Source organism: Amblyomma maculatum, chromosome 1 (genome assembly GCF_055883805.1).
Source record: "Amblyomma maculatum isolate TAMU_Amacu chromosome 1, ASM5588380v1, whole genome shotgun sequence".
NCBI lineage: Eukaryota > Metazoa > Arthropoda > Arachnida > Ixodida > Ixodidae > Amblyomma > Amblyomma maculatum.
The window spans coordinates 332,418,556-332,440,718 of NC_139344.1; the positions used below are offsets into that span (position 1 = coordinate 332,418,556).

Here is a 22,163-nt window from a genome sequence, read left to right on the forward strand (position 1 = left end):
TAGTGCAATCATCGACCCTTCAATTGTGTCGTCGACCTCGTCACCACTACGTGACATCTGGTGGAGGTGCTACCTTTGATCCTTCGAGCGAAGACCCAAGCCGTGTTCCTGCCGCCCTGGAAGACCAGCCTACAGGTCACCGAGCCAGCCGCCGACTTCAAGGCCTACAACCCGAACACGGTCTGCTGCCTGACCCCATTCGATCTCGGAAGACATCGACGCTGACAATGGCCCAGCCTACAGCACCGGTTGTTTTCGTCCAACCCCGTGAGCCCCACTGCTTCCATGGACTACAGGATGAAGATGCGGGAGATTGGATGGACCTCTTCGACCGTGTGGCAGATTTCAACGGCTGGAACGACGCCGCGAAACTTAGGCAAGTTTACTTTGTTCTGCAAGGACATGCCCGAGTTTGGTTCGAAAATCATGAAGCAACTATGAATGATTGGGAGACTTTCAAGGAAGCGTTTCATACTGCCTTTTCAAGCGTCGTCCGAAAGGAAAGAGCCAAGGCCCTCCTTCAGTCAAGACTCCAACTTACTGACGAGCCTGTCCTGGCATACGTTGAGGAGATGAAGCGCCTCTTTCGCCGCGCCGACCCTAACATGACCGAAGGAGAGAGGGTCAAATTTTTAATGCGAGGCGTCAAAGAATCGCTTTTTGCAAGCCTTGTCCGAAATCCGCCAAAAACCGTGCCGGAATTTGAAACGGAGGCGTCTACTATCAAGAAGACGTTGGCCACCCGGATGCGCCACTACGAGCGACCGCTTCAGCCGGACTGCTCAAACCACTACACCTACGCATCCACAAGCGGAGAGAACCTTCGGGACCTCATCCGAGAGATAGTGCGAGAAGAGCTCCGCCGACTGATGCTATCATCGCAACAACCGCAGGTGGCGACGCTCGCGGACGTCACCTGTGAAGAAGTCCAGCAGGCGCTGGGCGTTCCTCAAGCGACGGCTGCGACTGTTCCAGCACACGAGGCAACAGCGATGAACTACGCTGGTGCATTACGTCGCCCTCCGCCCCGACGTGATGACTTTCCGAGCCCTCGCCGCAACCGTCCTGTTCCCGAAAGCCGCCCCTTGGCCCCCGCCCGCCAAGCCTACCAATGACCCCCAAGCCCCAGAAAGTGCGACGCCTGGAGGACAGCAAACAACCGACCGCTCTGCTTCCATTGTGGTGAGGCAGGACACATCCTCCGTCACTGCCCGTACAGGCGGATCGGCCTCCGTGGTTTCGCTGTCGACGCCTCACGACCCCGTCCTGGCGAGCGACCACAGGAAATCAACGACTTCCTGCGCAGCGGAGAGCACTCGTCGCCAAGGCGTCTATCACGATCACCATCGCCTTACAATGCCCGATTTGCGTCGCCGGGCCGCAGTTACGTGCAAGGACGGCCTCCTAGCCCCCGTAGGGGAAACTAAAGGCCTTTGGAGGTGAGGTTGCTCAACGACGAAAATACGAAGATCCTCCGCCGCCGACGACCACTAACGACGACGCAACCATTTCATCGCCGCTCCACACGACGTCATCGATGACATCACGACCATACTGCAAGCAGACAACACCGCCCAGAGCAGTAACTACGGTATGCCCCGGCCATGACCTGAAGAAACGACGGAGCCGAGATCGGACACTAAGGCCCACGTGCAATGCGAGGACGCGAACAAGTGACCTTGAAGTTGATATCGACGGTCGCAGAGCCACTGCCCTAGTAGACACCGGAGCTGACTATTCAGTCATTAGTGGACCGCTAGCCTCTCAGCTCAGAAAAGTTACCACCGCTTGGGATGGCCCGCTGATTCGCACCGCAGGTGGCAATCTGATTACTCCATCGGGACGATGCATTGCAAGAATAACCGTAAATGGGCGTACTTACCCCACCAGCTTTGTGGTCTTGCAGCAGTGCTCCCGCGACGTTATTTTAGGCATGGACTTCCTAAATGAACATAGGGCTATCATCGACTTGCGATCCAAGCTCATCAGGCTCTCTGCAGACAAAGCCATTCCTGCTACGACGACGTTGATGCAACACATCGCTCTAAACGTCCTCGATGAAGAATTGACCGTCCCGCCCTGATCAAGCATCGCAGTCTGCGTAGGTAGCGCAAACATCGAAACCGCTGAAGGCATCGTCGAAGGAAATATCCAATTGCTCTTAGAACGAGGTGTCGGCATCGCAAGAGCCATCGCGAAATTCCGGAGAGGTCAAGCTCAGGTGCTGGTAACAAACTTCACCGAAGAATACCGGCATCTCAACAAGGGCACGACGATCGCTTTTCTCGACGAATTAGCCGACCTCAAAGATGTATTCGCCCTCCACGACCAAACGCTGGAAGACGCACCGGACCAATTCCGTCAGCCCAAATTTGACATCAACCCGGCATTGACCCACAGCAGGAAAGACCAGATTCCCAGTCTTCTTCGAAGCTACGGGGAGTGCTTCTCGACATCATCGAAGGTACGACAAACACCACTGGCCAAGCACCGCATTATAACGGACCAACACGGCCGACCTCTGCGCCGAAGCCCTTATCGTGTATCGCCGCGAGAACGGCAGGCCATTCGCAATCAAGTTGAGGAAATGCTGCGTGATGACGTAATCCAGCCATCGAACAGCCCCTGGGCGGCACCAGTCGTTTTGGTCAAGAAGAAAGACAGCACACTTCGCTTCTGCGTTGATTACCGCCGCTTGAATAGCATAACGAAGAAGGATGTCTACCCACTTCCCCGCATCCACGACACTCTCGACCGGCTCTGCAATGCAAGGTACTTCTCATCGATGGACCTGAAGAGCGGATATTGGCAAATTGAGGTCGACGAAAGAAATCGCGAGAAGACCGCATTCATCACACCGGACGGCCTTTATGAGTTCAAGGTGATGCCATTTGGCCTCTGCTCCGCACCAGCCACGTTTCAAAGAGTAATGGACGCAGTCTTGGCAGGCTTGAAGTGGCAAATTTGTTTGGTATATTTGGACGACGTTGTTGTCTTCTCGTCAACCTTTGAAGACCACCTCAAACGACTACAGACAGTGTTGGAAGCCATCAAGTCATCGGGACTAACACTAAAAGCAGAGAAGTGTCACTTCGCCTACGAAGAACTCCGGTTCCTAGGTCACATAGCCTAGGTCACTCCGGTTCCTAGGCTGTGCGCTTATTATCGATGATTTGTCAGAAACTTTTCGCGGATCGCCGAACCGTTGACGCAGCTTACAAAGGCTGACGTACCTTTTAAATGGGAAGCGCCGCAAGGAGAAGCCTTCGACGAACTCAAGCGCCGTCTGCAATGCCCTCCTGTACTTGGCCACTTTGATGAAAACGCCGAGACCGAAATTCACACCGACGCGAGCAGTGTGGGCCTAGGAGCCGTTCTCGTCCAGAAGAGTGCCGGACAGGAGAAAGTAATCGCCTACGCTAGCAGGTCACTCACAAAAGCCGAAGCCAATTACTCGACGACCGAGAAGGAGTGCCTTGCAATCATCTGGGCCACTTCTAAGTTTCGTCCATACCTATACGGCCGACCATTCAAGGTGGTATGCGACCATCACGCGCTCTGCTGGCTGGCTAATTCGAAAGATCCCTCCGGCCGCCTTGCCAGATGGAGCCTACGACTTCAAGAATTTGACATGACTGTTGTCTATAAGTCGGGCCGAAAGCATTCCGACGCAGACTGCTTATCCCGCGCTCCCGTCGATGCTTCCCCGAAGGACGATGACGACGACGCCTTTTTGGGACCGGTAAGCGCCAGCAGTTTCGCAGAACAACAGCGATCAGACCCTGAGCTGAAAGCGCTAGCCGATTACTTGGAAGGAAAGACCGCTTCCCCTCCTGGTGTGTTCAGGCGACATTTATCATCCTTCACGTTAAGCAATGGCCTCCTCGTGAAGAAGAACTTTGCACCCAACAAGACCGCGCAGCTTCTCGTAGTGCCTAAAACCCTTCGGCAAGAAATTCTGCAGGCGTTGCACGACGAGCTCACAGCAGGCCACCTCGGATTTGCGCGCACGTTGCGTCGAATCCAGGAGAAGTATTACTGGCCGCGACTGCCTGCCTGCCGAAGTTTTCCACTACGTGAAGACGTGTCGTGAGTGCCAACGACGCAAGACGCCGCCGATCAGACCAGCAGGACTACTAAACCCGATTCCGCCCCCAATCCTGCCCTTTCAACAAATTGGGATGGATCTCCTCGGCCCCTTTCCATCTTCGTCTATGGGTAACAAGTGGATCATCGTGGCCACTGACTACCTTACCCGTTACGCCGAAGCAAGAGCACTACCAAATGGTACCTCGGCAGAAGTTGCCAAATTTTTTGTCGAACAAATTCTCTTGCGACACGGCGCCCCAGAAGTGCTCATCACGGACAGGGGAACGGCGTTTACGGCAGAGTTGACGCAAGCCATCCTGGAATACAGTCACACAAGCCATCGACGAACAACTGCGTACCATCCCCAGACCAATGGCCTTACGGAGCGCCTGAACAAAACGATCGCGGACATGATCGCTATGTACGTCGACGCTGAACACAAGACCTGGGACGCCATCTTGCCGTACGTGATCTTCGCGTATAACACGGCAATCCAGGAGACGACCAGAGCGACCCCGTTCAAGCTTGTGTACGGTAGGGAGCCCACGACGACGCTCGACGCAATGCTACCGCACGTAACCAACGAGGACAACCTCGACGTCGCCGCCTACCTGCAGCGTGCAGAGGAAGCTCGACGACTCGCACGGCTGCGTATTAAAGACCAACAGCGCACCGACAGCCGACGATACAACTTACGACGACGCCACGCAGAGTACAATCCAGGGGACCAAGTGTGGGTTTGGACACCAATTCGCCGTCGTGGACTTAGTGAAAAGTTGTTGCGTCGATACTTTGGGCCGTACAAAATCATTCGCCGCGTCGGACCACTGGACTATGAAGTCATTCCCGACGGAACTTCAGCATCACAACGGCGACGCGCACGCCCAGAAATTGTACATGTTGTACGACTGAAGCCTTATTACGCACGTTAAACAATCTGTGGTGTTTAAACTTCGCAGTGTTTAAGTTGCTTTGTTTTGGAACATCGAGGCGATGTTTTTTTAAGGCGGGAGTAATGCCGCGAAACCTTCAAAACAGTATTTGTTGTTTTTTGGCGGCCGCCGGCATACAGGCTTATCACTCTGATTCTGGACCGCGTATCGGTTCCGTAATCTTTGTTTGTTAATGCTCGATGTCGCGAGTCACACCTTTATCAGTTTTGTTGTAGCACAAGATGCACCGAGATCTGTCTCGAAGGTTCCGGCCACTCGGGTGTCTTTCCACAATGTTCCAGCCCGTGCTGGTAGCTGTTTGCGACGTTATCTAGATTGTTCTGTGCAGCCTTTAAATTGAACGTTGCCGAGTGTGACGAGCATTCTTTGTTCGACGATCGACAAACACGTTTGTTTCTATCGCCGCAGCCGAGTTGCTTAGTTATTTTGCGGGCGCAAGTCAGCCCAAATAAACAGTTTCTTTAGTGCAATCATCGACCCCCTTCATTTGTGTCGTCGACCTCGTCACCACTACGTGACAATATCCCTGTAAATTCATATGCAGGATGCTAGAGCGATCATTAACATCAAAGCGACAAAAATACGAAGTTGTTCTCATAGCGCTCGTTGCGCGCCTCACCTACAGTCTCCCAAATCTTAAAACAACCAAGACGGAAAAGAACAAGATAAATGCCCTAATCAGGAAGGCATACAAACTGGCTCTGGAATGGCCACCATACGCCTCTAACAGCAAGTCTGACGATCTGCGAACGCACTGCACCTTTTAAGAACATACGAAGCTATGCTCGACTTTTAAATCAGAAGACTTAAACAGACTAAGACGGGCTGCGATGTTCTTACGAAACTCGGATATCCCCTTAAATACGACAATAGCACACAAACGACAAACTACGCACTAGATATCAGGGATACTTTCACGATCCGATCGCTGCCCAGGAATATCGACCCAGCCAATCATGACGGCAGAAGAAATGTCAAAGCCAAAAACCTTGGAAAACACTTGGGCAGAAAACATTTCGCGATATACGTCGACACAGCGAGGTACTAAGGCAGAGAGGCGACCGCAGCCGCGGTCACTGACTCGCGAGTCAAGCTCATATATGGAACAAGTATACGAACCAAATGCATCCGGACGGCGGAAGAGGCAGCAGTAGCCCTAGTAATCTCGAAGGGAAACTTAAGAAAACAGTTTGGATAGTCTCGGACTTACAAGGCGCCTGTCCAGCCTTCGAAAACAGCAGGATTACTCACAAAACAAACAAGTTCCTAGCCGGCCGGCAGGAAGGAACAGACCCAGAAGACAACACACGATTGTTTGAGGTGTAGGGTGACACTAGAGTAGATGCCGAGGTTCCACTAGCCGGGTGGCGGAGCCATCGGTAAAGTATTTCACAGCACCAGACACAAACGGGGAAACATGGTGAGGATGCTTATGACCGTTCGGTTGCACCTTTTTTTTATTGTATCTTTGCTCACCCCTGCTTGGAGTCAAACGACTCTGCAGTATTACTAAATAAATAAAATAAAAAGAAATAAATCATACGAGCGCATAGGGACAGGCGTAGAAAGTACGAACTTCCACATGACAAACTAAGCATAGAGCAAGCCACTACCCTTAGGCGCCTACGACACATATCTGAACAGAGCCCTGTACCTCAAGATATGGTCATCACAATACAAAAGCGAATTTATATGGTGCGGAGACACTGCTACACTATATATACCACACAACATGATGATGTAGGGCTACCCCACAATGCCTAAAATAGATAGCCCAAGTCCTGAGCAGTGAGAGGACCTTCTAGCCGACTCAGACGCCTAGCATCAGCTCATGCTGTTGTAGCGAGCCAGAGCTGCTGCTGAGGCCAACGGACTCCTGGACAAAGGTCTGCCAACCATTGCTCTTTCCTGAAACACAAACCCTAACCCCCAATTTTCCCCAATAAAGTTTATCAATCAATCAATCAATCAACTTGTTTTTTAGGCGGAAACTTTACGTACGCTGGACATATTTCTCGCAAAACAGGACCTCAGAGCACCCAGCATACACTCCTCATCTGCAAACTAAGCTTAGTGTTACGCACATACTAGTGCTAACTACTAGGATCAATGCGATTAAAGGCCACCAAGCACGCATTTGACAGCTTTGTGTTTTACCCGTCGTGGTGGTGCAGTGGTTAAGACGCTCGATCCGTGTGTCCAATGATGCGGATCCGGACGCGGCGACCGCTTTTCGATGGAGGCGAAAAGCAAGGCGACCGTGTACTGTGTGTGACGCCGGGGCACATTGAAGAACCCCAGGTACTCAGTCCTCCACTAAGGCGTCTCTCATAACCCAAGTCGCTTTGGGACGTAATACCCCGCAAATTAAATCAAACCAGCTGTGTGTTTTAGTTTGTGCTTGCATTTGATTTAGCTTCGGTGCGCATGACATTGCTGCATTTGTGAAGATAGCGTAGGTAGCTAGAAAAAACGGTTCGTTTTTTTTTTTTCTTTTTTTTTTAATAGTGACTGCTGGCAGTAATCAGGAGCCAAGTTTCGTATCTCTCTCGAATGTGGGTGTCGTTCTAAGGAACCGAGGAATCAATTCCACCTCAAATGCGATAGTAAACGGCCGGCATGCTTTCCGTCGCTCGGTGTATGCTGCTATGTGGTGCGATGTAGTGCCGCTGAATCACGAGCAGGTTTCGTCATGATGTAAGCAATCTGCGAGCCGAAGCTATATCCCGCTTTTATGCACATCAACGCGAAACCATGCTGGTTCGTTCAGGCCAGCACTCGTGAAGAGCTATGACGTCACATTTACATTGATTGGTCACCCTCCTTGCCCCCGGCGCTGTATAAACCCTTTGTTACGCAGGTTTCTATGTCACTGTGGGCGGGGAAACTTTCACGCCGCCACGTCCAAGTGTATTCCGCGAGGAGAGGCTTTGCATCAGGGAATCATGCCTGCCGGTCATTCAAACACACTCATGAGGAATGCGCCCCAGGACTCTTGCACGTCTCAGCAGGTGTCCCAGCCAAACGTCGGCAGCTCGCATCAACACGTCAATCAAGACCAGATGGTGACAAGTTGTTCTTTACGACGAAGGAGCGTCGCCGATACGGATATCGAAATTCTGTTGTTCGAGGCGGGACAGAGCTGCCGAACTTCAGCCCCGCTGTGCGCTGATCCAAGAACAGACCACCAAAGAACTTCTCTTTACTCGTTCGCAGAAGCCGAGACTTCACCATCCTGCTCGCCTGACGGCAGCTTCATTTTGAACATCTCGAACAACGAACCTGAGGACGAAGAGCCCGAAGTGACAGGCGTCGTGCAACAAAAGGATGCTGTGGTACCTCCTCACAACCAAGAAGCGCCTGCTGCAGAGCCGAATCCGACGTGTGCCAGCAGCTTGCCACATGTTCCCGTCGTGAGACTGAGCTCTGTGCCTATCTGCCGGATCTGCTACGAACTAGACGAGGAAGAGCCACTCGTCTCCATGTGCATGTGTTCGGGCAGCGTAGGCCGTGTGCATGTGCCTTGTCTAGAACGCTGGCTGAACTCCCGGAATGTGGACCACTGCGAGCTCTGCCACCACCGCTTCCTGACAAGACCAGTCGTTCACCATAGCTGGCTGGTCCGCTTATACCAGTGGTTTCTGCAAATCGAAACGCGGAAGAAACTAAAGGTATTTAGTGACCTTCTGGTATTCACTCTTGTACCGCCGTTAATCGCCCTGGCCTGGTACCTGGCCACCCGTGACCACTCGATCCAGACGCTACGAGATCATCCTTGGCTGATGAGCTTCGCGACGACAATGTTCATCGTAACGTACGTGGTGGGGATGCTTATGACCGTTCGCGTGTACTACTCCTCGTTCATGTCCTGGAAGAGCAGAAATCAAGAACGTAGAACTCTTGTGATGCCTCCCGCCGACGATACCAGAGCTTGCCAAAACAGGGAGACCGATCAAGCGACGAGTTCACTGTAGCTCCCAGAAGCCATCGTTGGAAGTGAAGTCGTGTGAGGCAGTGTCACCGCATTATCGAACACTTCGCCGTAAAAATGCGCTGTTGCAGACTGCCGGGTGGTCTGCCCATTCGGCAATGCTTCGTTAGCCCTTTTAACTCTTTGACAAAACAGCGAGATTGTATTGCCTGGCTATAAACTTTTCTAACAAAACGTTCAAACTTTGCGTTTGCGTATTTTTATTGATTTTTGAGAAAGATTTCCGCGTGCATTCAATGCGGCAGCGTTAGTTCTCACTCCGAAACCCCGCTGATTCGTGTCATAAAATTCGTGATTTGCAGAGGATGTGATAACATTACAGGTGTCTTGTGACCCGGACGGAACAATCGGAGCGGTCGTAACGTGGCCAGAGCTTTCGCTGCTTTCTGTAGCGTTCTGACTTTATTACACCATTCTAACGTCGGCCGAACAGCATTAGACGTTCTCTTCAAATTGAAATAATAAAAGCAATTCGCTTGAATCAAAACAGCCCAATGAGACTGAATTGGGTCGACCACATACTAGTATGAATGCGTCGAAAATTCGATTAGATCGGCCCAACGACTTAAAATTTGGGGTCCAGCAAAAAAAAAAAAAAAAAAAAAAAAGTGACGCCAATTAATTAAACCGCTTCGCCTCTTCGAAGTGCTTAGGCAAGCGGCCACATAATATCAACATCATGGGACGAGTCGGCTTGCTTTTCGCAGTTCGCTACTTAACCTTCAGAAACTGGACCGAGCCGAAAACCATACAGCACATGAAGGTAAAGCACCACTGTTACAGCAATAAAAAAAAAAATGTACGACCGTATTTGCGTTTCTTTTCTGTGTTGTAGTGGGTGGGAACACCCATAGGAAACCTGCTCTGCCAAGACGTCCCTGCAATTGTCCTGCAGCGTGCCTCAGGATTGCTGCATGTTAGCCGCTTGGTTCGCAATAAGTGACCGAGCATATTCAGCACTATTATCGATACTCATGTGAAAGATAACGTCCTTGGCCAGGCGCTCGCGATGTAGCCCAGTTATTTGACACACGCCATGTAAAGCTTCGGCAGAGCGTGCAATCTGATCCCTGTAAGCTCACACAGGTGGCGTGGAAACGCTCTACGGGAACGCCTCAAAGGTATTTGCTCTTCTCGCTAGGATATGTGTTGCGACGTGGCGGTCGCCACAGCAAACTTCACTGCAGGCTGCGTATACAAAAGTGATATTCACTACTTCCTTCAGTCAGCTAGCTACTCACATCGTTACCGTATTTAAGCGATCGGTTATACAGGTCGTTCGGTCGAGAAGCCGTCGGCGTAGTAGTCGGCACCGCATTTCGACATCTATCGGCGGCTCAGTAAAAAGAAATCGTATCAAGTAATTTGTGGTTGCATTGATTGATGATCGATTGTGATAGGCAACGACGAGTTCATGAAGTCGTTCTAATTATTTAGGTAATTAATTAAAGAAATAAGAAAGATGAAAATAGTGAAAAAAGAGGGTCTAAAGATGTCAGAACGCTCGGAATGAAAAGCCAGTGTTTGATTATGCTAATTAGGAAAAGTCAAGGGGAAATAGATAAATTACATAATTTATACAATCGAAGAAAATTAAAAACGCGTTCAAGGGTCTCAGACTGCGCAGAATGGTGAGCCAATGCTTTCTGATGTTAAGTATTGCGGTATAAGAATGTTTAAAAATTCAAAAATAAATAAAAAGCAAAAAGTGCAAATATGGTATCCGCGGAGAGCAATCACGTGATACTCTTAATGGCACCGTCTAACCGTACCCTATATTTTTTTCTTCCTTACATACTGCGCAGTGCGTACCGTATTTTTTTGTTTACAACTCGCGTTTTTTTTTTTTTTTTTGAAAATTTCCTCAGTACGTTTTATCTACGGGTGCGATTTATGTATAGAATAAATCTGGGCCGCAGAGGCTACGTCTGGTCTGCGCCCGAACAGGTGCTTGTTTCGCTGCGCGATTTCAGTGCAAGTTAAAAAGCCCAGGTGGTCTAACTTAATTCCGAGTCTAAAACTGCGACATCGCTCATAGCCCATATATCACTTCGGGACGTTAAGCTCAACAATTTACAATTTTTACAAGGCACGAAATCTGTTGGCGGCGCTGGCGTGTGCCCGAGTCGGGAAATGACGCGCCGCAACTACGGGCCATCTCCTGCCATGCACAGCGACTGGATTTCGGAAGAACTCAAAAGTGAAATTGCATTATCTAGCAAGAACGCAATTCAGCTCATATATTTTTGTAGTCAGTTTAATTCTGAAGAAGGGAAATGTTTTTCATATTAAAATGATAGCTTCGAAATAAGTTTTAATTTTCGAACCGGTTACGCTCGCGTCATTTCCGTGTGTCACTGACCCTTCATTGCATTGATTGCTGTAGCGTGCTTCATGTGTGCTTCACATCCGAGTTTAATGGAGCTACTGAGCGGCCGAAATCATCTTAGAGTGCATAGTTTGTACTGCGTTGTTTTATTAACTGAAAAGACTAGCGCATGGAGCCTTTTCAATTAATCCATGTCACACCAACTAACCCAACTTTCTGATTTGAATGCGTTGTTTTGACAACGCACACAAGCAAGGACTGCTAAAAATGGAGATAGAAGTGTTCGTCTCCGCTTCTGTCAGTCCCTATTTGCGTGCTCTGTTCGCGAAAAACAGCACTGATTGACGGCGGCACGCATACGAGCCACATTGCGATCGATTCACGATCTACTCCATAGATGGAAGTTGCAGCGATAAAGGGTGCTGTCATTGCGCGTATCTTGGCTCTCCATCAGTGTCGCTCAACAGCTGTCACTGCGCGCTGCTGGAAGGTGCTGTACCATCGACGGTATTCCGGCCCGCCTTGTTTTGTAGCCGGTAGGAACAGCAAGCTGGAAGCCCTTCCGCGTTGGCTGTGAGGACAAACCTTTTTTTTTTTCCGCGAACGAACGAGCTACTGAGCTCGATTCTCAATGGCTATGGCGGAATTTCGATGGAAGCCACCTGAGAAGGTGTTTGTGAGCTGAAATTTCAGTGCCTGTCGAAGCAGACTGGGTTGCCGACCCTAATCCGGATTAGGCTACCACTCCGTCAGCTTTGACACATTAAAATATATATATATAGACATAAAGTACCATCCCCAACGCTTTCCTTGGCCTCGCCGGCTGTTGGCTTCTTTCCTTCATGTATTATAACGAGCACCCTCATTTCCCCTTAATTGATCTGCTTGTAGCTTACGGGGGTCTCGGTTCTGGCTATATATATATATATATATATATATATATATATATATATATATATATATATATATATATATATATATATATATATATATATATATGTATATATATATATATATATATATATATATATATATATATATATATATATATATATATATATATATATATATATATATATATATATATATATATATATATATATATATATATATATATATATATATATATATATGTATATTAAGGGGAAATGAGGGTGCTCGTTATAATACATGCCCTCGCTCTGGCAGTCTTGAAGCCATAGGTAGCGTAAGAGGGTTCTAGCACAGCTTTCGCCCTCGCTCTTGATCCCGTTCTACGTGACGCTGGCGGTAACAAAGGACGTTCCACGTCCGCCGCTATGGTTGAGGGTGGCGCTGGTGAACACTCTCAAGGTTCGTATACAGACAACATAAATACCCAAGCAAGTAGCAGGGGGGACAACGGCCGATGTAGCTCAGTTGGAAGAGCACCGGACGCGTTATTCGGAGGTCGTGGGTTTGGTTCCCACCATCGGCACGTTGTTTTTTTCTTCTACTTTGTGTTTAATTATCTTTCCCCTAACAGATTACATTACTAATTTCTGTGATTATCCAAGTAAACAAAAAAAAAGAGAAAGTACCATCCCCAACGCTTTCCTTGGCCTCGCCGACTGTTGGCTTCTTTCTTTCATATATATATATATATATATATATATATATATATATATATATATATATATATATATATATATATATATATATATATATATATATATATATATATACTGGAATGCAAGCAAATTCAGAAGCCAAATTCTGTGTTTATGTCATTGGCACATGCTAATTTAAGGAGGCGGCAAAAACATTTTACAGCTTAAACGGGATAGTATCAGCCGAGAGCTCTTTCCGTCGCTTAATGTACGACGCAGTGCCGATTTGACGCGATAAAGTAGAAATAGAGCCGTAGAGCTACATCTCTAACAGCTTCCGTTGGGCGTTAACGCTGCGAGAGCCCAGCTTATCTTCAGCTACTATGAGGGTTCAAATTGATGCCACGCCATGCTGATTCGTTCCAACCAGCGCTCGTCATGAGCTACAACAAGGCATGACAATCGGCTCTGTGGACCCCTGGAGGCAAGTACCAGCACTTACGTGCATAGGATTCGACTTGCCAGCGACGCGCCTGTCGTGCACCCATGCTATAATACCTGCTTCACAAGAAATAAGTCAGGAAGTTACGTTTAAAGGTAATCCTGAGAACCACATGAAGAAAGCTTTGTCAGAAGAATATGTTAATACGCATCCTTCCCGGCGGAATGGACACAGCTCGCATCTACGCGGGATACACACTCAGGCCATGACAAGTTGTTCGCTGCGACGGCGTATCCCTGATATCGAAGTTGGAATTACAGAACGCCAAGTAACTCCCCGTCACTCGTTCTCAGTCGTCGAGTCTTCATCCTTGCACACGTCTGACGACGACCTACGTACGACTGCCCCGAGCACCGAAAGGGAGAACATGCAGACCAGCGAGGCTGACATTATGCAACCGCAGAACGCTTTAGTGCTGCCGCCCATTCCAGAAGTGCCAGTCGAAGAACAGGATCCGGCGGGGAAAAGCAGGCCGCCACACTCTTACGTCAGCCTCCACGACGAGACGGTTTGTGACGCACCCATCTGCCGAATCTGTCACGAGTCAGACGAGGAAGAGCCGCTCGTGTCGGTTTGTGGGTGCTTGGGCAGCGTAGGCCTTGTGCACGCATCCTGTCAGGAGCGCTGGTTGAACACCCGCAACATCGACGTCTGCGAGCTCTGCAATCACCGCCTTCCGACCACGGAGGCTGCTAACTACAGCACCCCAGTCCTTATCTTCCAATGGTTCCGGCAATGCGAGGCGCAGAGGCAGCAGGTCGTGTTAGCAGACCTGCTGCGTTTCACGCTTTTACCACCGTTCGCTGCATTGTGTTGCTCCTTATGCGTAGGTGCTGCTTCGTTGCCCGTGTTTGAGAACAACTACTGGGTTTCGGTGACCCTAAGTATGATGGCCAGCTTTTTTCTGACACTGTTCCTCTTAATGTACTTGGAGTGGTCGTATCGGGCAGCTCGCGTGAACTACTTGTCGTTCCGCTCCTGGCGTTCCAGAAGTCCGACGCGCAAACTCCTGGTGGTGCCTTGTTCCGGAGAGACCGACGAAGTTCGCGGCAGGACGCTCGGTAAAACTACGAGCTCTTAAAATCCTGCAGACGCAGTCTTTTAAAGCGTCAACAACGAGAAACAACCCACATCGCCGCATTGCAGACTTTTAAGGAACCGTTGATTGACCGACTTCTCTCACTGTGGAAAGGCTGTAATTCGAATATTTAGGCCTTTTATCTTTAGACAAAACATCGAAGTTTGTATGTATTTACCTGGATATAAACTTTCGTCACGCATAATTTTATGCACTCATCCGTTGTTTTCTTTCTTCTTCCAGTATTTTTTTCTTCCGTGTTTGGGAAAACGGGCACATGTTTTTGATACGTGCGCGAAATGGCAACTGTTTTTCGCAATGTAAGTTTTCGCGATCATAAATTAAGCCCGGAAGGAAATCGGGAAACGCGGAGCTTTCGAACTACCGGCCCAGGTCGAAAAATAAATAAAACCAGTAGATCACGTTACCACTAAAGGCAATTTTGGTGAGCTTAAAAACAGCATCGGCCATGTGCCGAAGAAAGGTAAGTTGTGCGACTGCGCAGTCGACCACCCGGTGGCGACCCTGCGTCGAAGTTGCTGTCGGCAGAGCTGCTGCAGGGATAGAAAACACCAGCTTGCTTCGATTTCGCTTGCCAAAGCGCACCTAATGACTGCGGAATTCTTATGTTGAAAAACGAATAAATACTGTGAACTTTATATTTATAATGCGCACAAAATGTGCCAATATTGCCCCAAGTAATTAAATTACTCTAGTTTTACGCTTTTCGGTTGCTGTTCCCCAAACGGCCACAATTTTCTTATCGATCGGTTAGATCGTGTTAGATGGGCATTTTGAGCGCGTACGACAGTTGGCCGTGCAAGTCATGCTGCAATTGTGTCGCTTCTTTCCCATTTGAACAAATTCGAAGCCGTGCTATTACTTCGACCGTGCACGCACAGTGTGTCATGCGTCACGCGTGTGCCTCAGTACCGTGACAGAACGCCAGACCCAAGTACTGAGCCGAGCTCTCCGATACCCACTTGGCGAAGGGTGAACAGGCAGTGACATGCCATCGTGTTGCGTGATGCGAATATTCATGTACGTATGTGAAATTCAGCAAATCGCTTAACTATCCCGTTACGTGTAGCTGCCTGCTTTATTTTATTTAGAGCAGTTCTTTTCCTTTTTTTTTTTTCTGGCTACCATTTAGACCGCACGTATTTCTGATCGGTTCAACTTCGCATTCGGTGCCAGCTGGTTCGCTTTCATGCTTCAAGTTTACCGTGTTTTGCGGGCAATCTTACTCTAAGTTATTGAGAGAATGGGATGTAGAAGTATTTTTGGTTTAAAACACGCCTACAACCGCAAAAAAAAAATGGAGCTTCTCTTGAATTCCTGGTCCAAGAAGCCTGCCTCTATACAATTTCCTTATATGCTTTTCTGTTTTAACTGTGTCAAAAATTGCGCACACCCGTAACATAAAAGCTGATGCGCTTAACGAAGCCTGCACTCTCATCGCGATGATATTGCTTGTCAAGCTAATGTAGGCACGTTCCCTTGTTTGCGCAAACTTTCGTCTTTATTAGCAGTTCGCATTGTCTAAGCGGCAAAGTTATGCTTTCGGAGAAGTTAGTGTACGGGGAAGCTTTCTTGGGGTATACTTTCACTCCCTGAGTGGGAGTTTTCACGAATAATAAAAATAAGGCAAATACCATAACTCAATTTCCGGCCATAATGCAACTGAACGCTTTCCCCTCCACTAACCATGGAAATTTAAATTTTTGGTTATCATCAACGGCCGCAAATTTCAGTTCTAGCTGCTATAACTTCGGCACTAAATTGAGGTGAAGAGCTCGTTGAATACGTGCACTGTAGAATTCAAAACAGCTGATAAGTAACCGCGCCGTCACAAGGCCTGTTCAACACCGACGTCGCTCGGCATCTGTTATTGCGTTCTGCTCAAAGATGAGTGATGTTTGTGCCTGTCACATGGCTGTGTGGCATCACGCGGATGTAAAGGCACCGATGACGAGATTCCAGCCCTCGTTTTTACAGTGAGCGTTCTGTAAGCAGGGAGACCTGTGGCGGGGACATATTAGCCTTCACGGTTTTCTCTAGCGAACGTGAGATTGTGTTTCAATCCCCATGCGCTGCAGTGGAATTGTGAGGAAAGTTGTTCGAGAACTGAGGTTTGTGAGCCTCACTCCTCGGGTGTCGGGGGGAGTTTGGACTGTGATAGAGGCGACATCGTGCGCCAACGCTTAGCCATGCGTGATGTAGCCATATACGGGGAAAAAAGGATCCCGGTGGTCGAGTATATGCCGAGTGATTGGACGTTTGAGGCAGAGACAACGCATCACTTCTGTCCCAGCTTCACGTAGACGGCACCTCCGTGCCGACCAACCAAGGGAAAATCGGGGGTCCCGGCCTTCCTGCCTTCCTCTCGTTCTTCCACTGTCCTATCTTCCTTCTGGAAACTGTCGTATTTTCCCCTATCTGCTTCTCTCTTATCTCTCTTGCTGACTGCTAGCATTATTATTAATCGCTAATAACTCAATATTTTGTTGAATTGGATTATTGGCGCACAAACAACTGTTGTTGACAGGGCCTTTTTAAAGTGTCTGTCCCGTCTCCGCGTTGGGCTCTGTCGTACGCGGCTGGCACTGCTGCTGAACATCGGACATACTTATGACTTATCATCTCCCTTCACTCTGATCTTCCTCGAAAAAGAGGGCGCATCGATATCATATCTAAATCCTTCAATAAGAGAGTAACCAGCTTCACACAATTCGGAGTTTTTCACAGCGAACACGCAGAAAAGGCCTCTCGGTGTGTGTCGCCAGTCGTCGTTACCAGGACTTTGGCAGATGTCATAGGAGGATAGTACAAAATCGAAGATTTGGCAAAAGGAGGCCTTTTTATAGAAGTACTTTGCAACTCTCAGCAGTAAATATAGTTCGAAAGGAAATCATTTTCAGAAATCTCAGCAAGAATCAGTCCGCACTGCCCTTCGAACACAGTCCTCGGTGTTGTTTCGCCTCAAGGTATCCAACATGTGACCGAATATGAACTTCTGGACGGCATTAAAGATCAGCACGTAATCAGCGTGTACAGAATAAAAATGAGGCGATACAGCAAGGAAATGGCAACGAAACATTGTCCTTGCAATTGAAACAAACATGCTCCCAGGCACTGCAGCAATGGGCTACATATACATCAGCAGCTTAAACGATATACCGGGTGCTGTTGGTTATTTACCTGTTTACAAATCGTCATTTTAAACCCTCTGATATATACGTCAGTGCGATCAGTGCACGTAGATTTTATTGTGAACCGGAAATTATGTACGATGTAGAACTAGGCAGTAAATCAATTAACTAATCGAAATTAAATCATCTTATTGCTTTTAGGGGCTAACATTGATATCCCGGATCACTGTGTATGTGACAATATTAAGGAAAAGAAGGCTGTCAACATTAAATCTTAGTGTAGTCTTTAAACTGTTTTTTCAGCAATGCAGTTCGAAATATTTAAATTAAAAAAAAAAAAACAACTTTAGCTCGCAAAGCTGGCTTCCCGCAATGTACACTTTCAAAATGGCGTCGCTTTGTCTATTTTATCTCGTTGAAGTAGTTATTGAGATTTCAGCGGCACCGCGGCCAGCGACGCCGTTTTACGTTACCCTAATATTACATTACCTTTCGCGGTAAAGCCAGTGAGCGTCTCGTCATTCATCAATGTGATATTAAAAAGGCACGCGGCACAAACTACTTACAGTTCTTTAAAAAAAGACTTTCTGAAAACCTTTTGAAAAAAAAAAACTGTATCGAGCTCTCTTTTTTTTTTTGTATTTAGGGAAAGCATATGACACTAATTGGAGGTTCAAGATTCTTCAGTAACTGGCTGATCTTAGCACTCACGGTAGGATCTTGAACTTCATAACAGACTTCTAGTCAAACCGTTAATTTTATTCGCGTCTAAACTCGGCCCTTTTGATCAGTTTTAATCAGATAGATGCAGTCGCTCAAATGTGCGTTTCAGGAATAACGCTCCTTGTAGTGAAAATGAATTCTGTTAGCGAAATATTTATAAGCAACATTATGTATTCAGCCTATGTTGACTATCTTCAGATAATTTATGCGGCATCCAACACACCAACATGCGACAAACCAGCGCAGTTAATAACCATCCAACATGGCTCGACAGAAGTGGTTTCCGGCTTTCTCCTCAGGAAAAAAAAAGAAGGGGGGGGGGGAAGAAAAGCAGATATCATTCCTTTCTTCCTCAAATGAGGCTTACGGACAGGTCTTATTGAACAGAAGAACAAAATAGAATTATTTGTAAAAGATATACACATTTCTAGGTGTACTTTTTGAAATCCCTCACTTTCCCGTCTCACATAAACTCACTAAAAATGAAAGCTTCCTAATCCCCAAACTTTCTTAATATCATTTCATGGAAACACTGTAGTTCCGATAGGGCATGCCTTCTACAAATTTGTCACTCCTATGCATGTTCCTGCTTACACTACGGTTGCATAGTGCATGGTTCAACAAGGCCCTTATATCTAAAATACCTGGACCCAGTACGCGATTTTAACTTGCGTATTTCAACCAGTGCATAAAGGTCATTCCCCAAGAGTCTCTATATATAACCAAACAAACCACTACTTAAAGGCAGAACCATGTTCACATGCTCGTAAATTCTAAAACTTTGTTCACTGCCGAAACATACCTGTTGCCCAAGGGTTAAAAAGTGCACATCTCGAAAGTTGTTGGCCACAAAAAAACCTGACCTACTACCGTCTTGGCACTGTCTGTCCTTTGTGTGCGACTTCACATTAAAGACATTTCAGAAGAAAACAAAAACAAAAAACAGCGCGTGAACATACAATAGAAGATGATTTAGCACAAACAAAAAATATATAGCATAGGCACCATTTGACCAGCTACGAAGGAAATTCCGTGGTACAAAACAATTGGGGAAAAAACAGTATGACTACATAAGTGTTCATCAATTTTTATTGCCGAGTGCTATGCAGTTGCTGTGTCTCTTACAGTGAATAAGGACATTGTGAACAAGGCACCCGTAGTGGTGCCGAAACGTCAATGTGTTCATGTTTTGTATGATTTCCTATTTGAACACGGCAAATGCTGTTTTCTTCAATATGCTGAATTTCTCTCGCCGGACGGGTTTCCGTCGAATCCTCAATTATACAAGAAAATGTGCATAAACAAATTAATTGCTGAGTGCACAGTACAAGCATTTCATTGTGAGTAATATCGGAAGCGTGCAGAGTGGTTCAGAGAAATAACTCAAGTTACCGACATTCTAGTGGAAATTAAGAAGAAGAAATGGGCATGGCAGGACATGTAGTGCGAAGAGAGGATGACCGATGATCGCTTAGGGTAACAAACTGGATTCCAAGGGAAGGAAAGCGTAGCAGGGTGCGGCAGAAAGTTAGGTGGGCGGATGAGTTTAAGAAGTTCCAGGGGGTCAAGTGGATGCAGCTAGCACAGAACCGGGTTAAGTGGAGAAATATGGGAGAGGCATTCGCCCTGCATTGGGTATAGTCAGGCTGATGATGATGATGATGAATATCGGCAAACGATTTAGATAATGCATCCTATTCTGGAATAGCGTGGCGAAAAAATGGCCATTTGAACAAATAGCCTGAGTCGTTTTGAGACCACAATCCCCATAAACCAAACAAAACCAATTAGTTCCTTGCTGAATTATGCATTTGAAACAAGCTAAATATTCGCCAGCTGTGCATCAATTAATGCGGCATCATCTTACCAGTTTGCAATTTATTAATATGCACAGAGTTGGGCGTTAACTACTAGGAAGCACTTGTTGAAAAGAATAACCGAGCGCGCAGTTGATATTCGCATTTTATTTCTTGTCAACACTTTTATTCGTTTGTGCGAGCAAGTTTTTCCCTTAAGTTTGCTGCGAGTAGAAGCAACAAAGGGAACAAAATATTCCATACCGACTGTAAGTAAAATCAGGAGCCAAATTCTGTATATATGTCGATGGCACGTGCCGCTTGAGGGAGGCGGAAAATTACCTTAATCTTAAACAGGATAGTATCGGCTCAGAGCTTTTTCCGTCGCTCGGTGTATGATGCAGTGCCTATTTGGCGCGATAAAGTAGAAGTAAGCTACATCGTCTTTGAAGTGTTCGTAGCAAGAAAAAAAAAAAAACGACATGAAGAAACAAACACGACAGAACGAATGATGCACTTCCAACTAAATTTTATTCAAAAAGCCAAGCTTAAGTTCCGCGCTATTAATGTCACGTGATAGTAAACCGTGTTTGTCCAGAAAGGCCATTTCGTTATCATGCAGAAACAATGACTGGGTGCTGACACATTGATCTCCCGCGTTTCTTATGTGATACGCCTCACAATCTCGCTTTATATCTTATCTTTGCCGCGCATAAGAAATTAAGCTATGTCCCAACAGCTTCCATCGGGCGTCAACGCTGTGTTAGCCCAGTTTATCTCTAGCAGCTGTGAGGAGGCAAACCGATTCGACGTCATGCTGGTTCGTTCCAACCTGCACTCGTCATGAACTGCGACGAGGCATCGCCGTCGGCTCTGTGGCCCCCTAGAGGCAAGCACAAGTACTTACGTGTGTCAGATTCGACTTGGATGCGACGTGCTCGCTGCGCAGTTGTACTATAATGTATAGTTCACAAGAACAAAGTCTGGGAGTTACGCTTGGCGGTAACCCTGAGACCCTCATGAAGAAAGCTTCGTCAGAACAATGTGTTTATACGCAGCCTTCCCAGCCGAGTGTCCACTGCTCGCATCTACATGGGATTCACACTCAAGCAATGGCAAGTTGTTCGCTGCGACGGAGTATCCCTGATATCGAAGCCGGTATTGCAGCGTGTACGGTGGAGCAGAGTTGCACGCCTTCTCCTTCGCCATCTTTTTATCGACATGCAGAGCATCAAGTAACTCTCCGTAACTCATACTCCGGCATTGAATCTCCGTCCTCATGCACGTCTGACGACGACCTCCGTATGACTACCCTGAGCACCGAATGTGAGAACAAGGAGACCGGTGAGGCTGGCGTCGTGCAACCGATGAGCGCTTTGGTGCTGCTGCCCAGCCCTAAAGCGCCTGCCGAAGAACAGGACCCGACAGGGAAAAGCAGCCCGCCACACTCTTACGTCAGCCTCCACGGCGAGAGGGTGTGCGGTGCGCCCATCTGCCGAATCTGTCACGAGCCAGACGAGCAAGAGCCGCTCGTGTCGGTGTGTAAGTGCTTGGGCAGCGTAGGCCTTGTGCACGTGTCCTGTCAGGAGCACTGGTTGAACACCCGCAACATCGACGTCTGCGAGCTCTGCCACCAGCGCCTACCGACAACGGAGGCTGCTAACTACAGCACCCCGGTCCTTATCTTCCAATGGTTCCGGCAATGCGAGGCGCAGAGGCGGCGGGACGTGTTAACCGACCTACTGCGTTTCACGCTTTTGCCACCGTTCGCTGCGCTGTGTTGTTACTTTTGCCTAGGTGCCGCTTCGTTGCGGGTGTTTCGGAACAGTGGCTGGGTTTCGGCGATCCTGATAACGCTGACCGGCTTTTTGCTGACACTGTTCATCGTGTTGTACGTGAAGTGGTCGTATCTGTCTGTTCGTGAGAACTACTTATCGTTCCAGTGCTGGCGTTCCAAAAGTCCGGCGCGCAAACTCTTGGTG

The 22,163-nt window shown here is 47.8% G+C and overlaps 1 protein-coding gene across 1 annotated transcript; it reads left to right on the top strand.

The window, feature by feature from the left end:
* Positions 1-7,892: 7,892 nt before the first annotated feature.
* Positions 7,893-9,215, top strand: LOC146207435 (uncharacterized). The gene has a single exon (XM_084587392.1). It carries the CDS (start codon positions 7,988-7,990, stop codon positions 9,014-9,016), a length of 1,029 nt encoding a protein of 342 aa, XP_084443518.1. The 5' UTR covers positions 7,893-7,987; the 3' UTR covers positions 9,017-9,215.
* Positions 9,216-22,163: the final 12,948 nt, after the last annotated feature.

Coding starts and splice junctions, on each gene's coding strand:
- LOC146207435 (XM_084587392.1), top strand. CDS start 7,988: ATGCCTGCCGGTCATTCAAACACACTCATGAGGAATGCGCCCCAGGAC.